The following is a 6,173-nucleotide window of genomic DNA, read 5'->3' as shown; positions in this document are numbered from 1 at the left end:
TTACATTGAAAATCTGTACAAAACTTCCCACTTTACATAACAGCAGTAGTGTTATTAATAAAAGAGCCAGTTTACAGCATATCTCGCACCACCATGAAAGTCGAATATGTCCTTTGAACCAGCATTCCAAACGATTCCATATCCAAATACTGGAAACCAGCCACCTTAATTCCTTCGCGCTTTTGAGCTCTCAGCACGATTGATACAACTGCCTTCTGATCAGCCGCTGGTATATTGTACCACTGTGCATGAGATGCAACGTCACCTACAGTTGCACTCTATGAAAGAAAAACGTATTACAAATGAAATGTTGTGATAAGCTACCAAAGCAAATAGATACCGCATCACTTAACTCCGTTGCCCATTTACAAAGAGCATATGTTTCGCCGGTTGTTACCACCAGCAGAACCAGCACACTTAACGTATTCAAGTCAAAGCTCTGAAATTTAATATTTGCGTTAATCTATAAAATGTCGGATAGTGACAAAGTGTTACAAACACTGCTCAAAATCAAAACCAACATAATCCAGATCGTAACGCAGTTGAATAATTGCATCAGCATTGCCAGACTAACGTAGTTTTCAAATTGTTCCAAGCAACTGAAAACGTTACAATATGAATCAGTACTGTAAATCATTAAACATGTACTAAGCCTGCCTGACCTTAGGACATGCACGTGTAAGTCGATGATTTCCGACAATTCTTGCTTTAAAGACGGTCCAGAAAACTCTTGCAGTCTGTTCAGCCGATCCGTCACCACTTTAAGCATTGTGAGAGAGCTATCAACTATAGATTGTATGGTGGCCAGGGTAATACCATACATTGCTGCCACCCAGAATTGGGTACAGAAAGCGCAAGCTTCGTAAATGAAATAATGGAACAGGTTTCCTTTTACATCCAACCCATAGAAGCTATTCAAAGGAAAAACAATATTAAACCACTAAACTACGAAAGATAGCACACAACTCACTCCAGTTCCAAGGTCATGATGAAGCCAACATTATCAGTCACCTTCAGAGTGTTCAAAATATAAATAATTAATGTTTGCGTTACGGGTCCAAATGCGAATGCAGCAGCCGCAGTCATGATCATCTTACAACATCGCTTAGCACGTTTGTCAATTAGTTTGTTAGAATCCATGACTATCTCGTACCACTTCATATCCGAATCATTCAAGCGCACTGAAAAAAAAACAAATCCACTTCTATGTAGAAAAGCTTCATTACCGCAACATGTTAACCCACATTTGTCATGACCGCTACGTACAATCCCTACCAATTTTTCCAGATATGGGGACTTCCAGGCAAATAAAATCGCTCTGTTGACAACGTGATACCAAAAGACTAGCTCCGAATATTTCCGTATGACCAAACTGATCTGCCCATTTTGACCGAGAAACAATTTCGGAATGACGATTGTTACCGTCGAGAATGTCAATATGACGAGAAAGCGCACAAAATTAACCCGGTTTGAGCGCAGTCCGAAAATCTCCAGAAGACGCAATACGCACGGTAGGACTTCCGTCGGGTTCTGTAATTCGCCCGAAAACATGGTTCGATTGAGTACCACTGTAGAACGCAATTCCTTTCGAACTAGACTCTTCGATGTGATACATAACTATCCTGGGGTTATGTTTTATAGTTCTGACCATTTTCATTTGCTTCCTGTTCTCCAAAATATGTTGAAATTATCTGGGAACGAATGATATAAATATCATATGAGCTATGAATAATATACAAACTGAATAAAAACGATGTAGGGGAGAAGGAGTAACAGTGAAGCACATTTTTTCTACTATTCAATTTTGATAATAATACATGGTACATAGTTCCACTTTGTTGTTAACTAATACATATATTTTTTTCCAGCTGGTAAAATTCACGGGCAATTACTTTTTTGGATAATAAACAGTCGGTGCTAAAATTTACGAGTGTGCCTCATGAGTAGGAACTATGAAACACGACGTCGTCTATGGTGGAATATTGCACTTTTAAATTGTGTTCTTTAAACATTACGGACAAAGATTACAACAATTCTAATTAGTTTTTTATTTTATTTTTATTATATTTTTTCCGGATTAGAGAAATCTCTCTATCCTATGTGTGGGGTCGAGAAACGAACCCAGGTGAGCTGCGTACAAAGCTATTGATTTATCAACTACACTATGCCCGTTCCCCCAAATTAAAGTTATATTGAGGCGAAAATCGAACCGATGCACATTTTAAAATAGATCACAAATACAAAAGGATTTCACATTTCCCCATACGGCATCGTTTTACAGTTATTTGTTCGCGGCAAATGTTGAGCATAAAATTTGCTATAAATAACAATAGACAAAACATTTATTCGATGAATAAATTAATTATGTTTTTCATTACAAAAAACAAATATCCATTAAAAGAGATAGAGTTATGCAATCTGAGGGAAAGAGGCGAATCTGGTCATGCATTATAATTTTATTGTGAATGTTTCATAGTTCCTGCTGTTCCACCGATACCCTCTCTCCCCTAATAACAATATTCCATGTTTAATGTTGTTGAGCAACACATTCGATTGTTTCATTCATTTTCGCAACAATTACAGTAATTGTAACAGTAACACATTCGATTGTTTCATTCATTTTCGCAACAATTACAGTAATTGTGCGACTGATTGCAAACAAATGAACACTTACTAACTATTATACGATTGTTATCGCTACTCAGGAACATCGGTGGAAAGTAATATTTATGTTTTACAATATTTATTACACATTGTAGCAACATGCGGTGGTCGATTATCTTCGTTCACGTTCCTTGTCACCTATTTCATATGCCGATTCATCAACAGGGCTATCTTTGGTTATTTGACTAACATGACTTTTTCCGATTTTATTGTATTGCAAAGAAGCAGTCGCCTATATTTCAGGATATTCGAAGTTACACATTTTTGTCGTAGGTTAGGGGCCGTTCATAAACCACGTAGACTCATAGGGGGGACGGGGGGGTCTGGCAAAAATCTACGTTTGTCTACGAGGGGGGAAGGGGGGTCTTTGAAAAAGTCTACGTAGACTTACATTTTTTGTTATTCTCGTATTACTTATTATATATGGGATTTAAAGAGAGTTGTATTCAAAATATCGGTCTGTTCAGCTAGGTGTATTTATGCAGACACTTCAAAGCTAGTATACTATTGAGGTAACTACTCGTTAAGCGACCACTGAACCCAGAACCCACGATTTTTTTTGGACAACATCACACGTTGTTAGTTCTTGCGTATATTTTTTATAGTTTTGATCTAGGAATAATACAAAATGACAGTTCTAAAGATGATCGCCCAAAATTCCTCTCGACGGAAGATTTTGACTGTGAAATCATCTGAGACACCACTAGTTAGCACACAAGCATGGACTATTAAATGCATGAACCATAAAAAGTTAAAAAATAGTCAAAGTTAAGCATTAAAATCACCATTGTAACAACAAAACACCAATGCATTCCCAGAAGTGCCCTCTTCCGCCTATCGTACCCCAACCCCAACGTCTGATGCGACTCCAAGACGAGACAAAACATCTGCGAATGACCCAACAACACGAGACCTACAGTACAACATCAGACGCGCAACGCGGTGTGTTGCCGATCCGCATCTGAGCCGTACTACGAAATCGTCTTGAGGAAACCCTGCCGGCTCGAGGAAGACCACCCGGCGCACAGTGGCGGATCTTCAAACAAAAGTCGGACAAAACCCCAAATGTTACCTAATTTGGCTGAAAATCACAAGTTAAGCTAATTTTGAGGTGCTGAGCTCATTTTTGATGTCAAAAGTCGTAAAATATAAAATGCATTTTTCCATACAGTGTCATTGAACCTTTCTTATGACTATTATCCCGTTTTCATGATAGATTTTCCGTTACTGTTCACAAATATCAGCAATATCATAAAAAATTAAGAATACTACTTTAAATCCATTGTATAACGTGTTGGTTTACTGTAGATTGTCTAACTATTTTACACAAAACACCATGCGCCTCCATATCAGCAACAAAGCTTCAAAATCTCCTTAAATCTTTAATTTTTTGAGGTTTTGGCCAGCCTCCAGCCATTGTGCGGCGTCCCAATACATGATGCCTCCGTCCGCATCTGTAATCCTGGCCGTCGATTCAAGATGCCGGAAACTGAAAGTTTGTATCCCCCCTCTGTCAGCCTTGTCCACCCTCTCTCCTATGTCTCTCATACACCCCCCCCCCCCTTGAATATCTTCCCAAAATTTAGGTGCCCCCCTATCTTCTAGTTTTAGTTGATCAATATTTAATCTCGGTTAGAAATGCCCAACAGTACCAACAGTAATGGCCCTAATTAATCCCCCCAAGCTTAATAAAATTGAACCACTCCTAGTTAATAAGCTTGTAAAATATTCCCCTTAGTTAATATTTAATTGCTCCAACAATCTCCCTTCTAAATATCATCAAGTGCATTGCTATACAAAGAACACACAAAATGACCCCCCCCCCCCCCTTAATCTTACGAATATTATATTATCCCCTCTTGTATATGTATAAGTTAGCTGTAAAATTCCTTTAGTTTCATTATATAAAAACAAAATTATATTAAATGTGTAACCTCCTAGTTTAAAGCAATTCAAAATGTAAAACAAAGAAAAAATGGCACCTTTAAACTAACGCAAACGTGCCTTATCAAATAAACGAATTGAATAAAAAAAAACAAAACACTAACAATTTTAACAATAAGTGGATTATTTTTTTAATTTTTTTTATTGATTTCGGTGGTAAAGCAGTGGTGTAGTTAAACTTCTACAACAAAGTGTTTACTCAAGTTAATCACCCGTTAAATTTTACGTCTTGACCATACGCAACTCCGCGCAAACCGGTTCTACTATATTTATCTTCGAAAATATTCGGAGTTAAACTTTGATACTTTGCGATAATACTCTCAGATGATATGGCTATTAGATTATTTAGATTATCTTATTATCTTAGAAATATTGATTATTATTATCTTAGAAATTTATTATTTTAGTCTAGATGATAACACACATCGACAGTATTATTTTGTAATTGTTTCTTATAATTTAACAATTTTGAATGCACCAGTAAGGCTCAAAAAGTGTTTAGCAATTCTGCATTGTTGGTGTAGGTCGCACTTCGGCCAAAATTTGAACTAGTTATAGCAATATATCTTTTTACATATACTTGAGTGACTAACCTTGAAAAGAAGTATTCCGCTACACAAACGTTGGAAAGCACCTTGAATTGGTATTAATTGATTTGATCAGTCATAGACAAAAAACCAATGTTAAAAACGTTTCTTTAATATTTGAAAAGCTTGAAATAAATCTGAACGCTAATTTTTAAATGAACATTATAATGTGCTTGTTGCTAATTTCACATTTCCCGCGAATAAAAAAAAATAAAAGTCTACGTAGACTTTTGGCGTGGGGGGGGGGGTTTGGTAAAAGTCTACTAAGGTCTACTAGGGGGGAGGGGGGTTAAAAATTCTCAAATATCGGTCTACGTGGTTTATGAACGGTCCCTTACTTCATATAGCCAGCCAAGTATAGGGAACAAATTGTTAGACGTAGGGAAGACGCATGGTTTTGTCTACGCGGAATGATGACAGTTAAGCTATTTACGATAATGGTCAGAAGAATCCAAAATCAATCATCGATTTGCGACAGTCATATCAGCATGAAGAACAAATGCTTAATGTCATATTTAGCAAACTAGTTATGGAATTTGCGTTTCGACTTCGTCTCATCAGAATCCGACGCTAATCTAGTGACAGGACTAAGCTAGCGCCACATTGATGCCAGGGCCGCCTTAAGACGACGCGGAGCCACTGGGCACTATTGAGCTAAGGGGCTCTCAATAATTGAAAGTGTGTAAACAGTAGGGTGGGACAAAAATTAGAACAACTTTATAGGTACCATTTGGGCTCCGAACAACTTTATAGGTACCATTTGGGTCGTAGATCAACTGTGCAAATTCTTAGCTCGATCCCTGACACTATATTTTTGCACTAACTGTTTAAAGTTTACATAGGATTTTGTATGGCGAAAATTAACTTTCACAAAATAACTCCTCCAAGAGTCGCCCATTGTCTTCTAAAAATAAATCGTTATGTGGCTTTTATTGGAAATACAACAAAGAAACAAAGTCTCGAAGCCAACGATACGAT

At 37.2% G+C, this 6,173-nt stretch overlaps 1 protein-coding gene across 1 annotated transcript; it reads right to left on the bottom strand.

Annotated features, from left to right (window-relative positions):
• On the bottom strand, positions 1–1,043 carry LOC131681371 (uncharacterized). The gene is made up of 5 exons (XM_058962127.1): positions 971–1,043; positions 663–911; positions 500–599; positions 341–439; positions 1–278 (listed from the first exon to the last, which is right to left on the bottom strand). The coding sequence occupies exons 1-5, from the start codon at positions 985–987 to the stop codon at positions 72–74; spliced, it is 672 nt and encodes a 223-aa protein (XP_058818110.1). The 5' UTR covers positions 988–1,043; the 3' UTR covers positions 1–71.
• Between the last annotated feature and the right edge of the window lie 5,130 nt (positions 1,044–6,173).

Source organism: Topomyia yanbarensis, chromosome 2 (assembly GCF_030247195.1).
Source record: "Topomyia yanbarensis strain Yona2022 chromosome 2, ASM3024719v1, whole genome shotgun sequence".
Taxonomy (NCBI): Eukaryota; Metazoa; Arthropoda; class Insecta; order Diptera; family Culicidae; genus Topomyia; species Topomyia yanbarensis.
The sequence above is the reverse complement of the archived record's forward strand: the minus strand, read 5'-3'. Positions and strand labels throughout refer to the sequence as shown.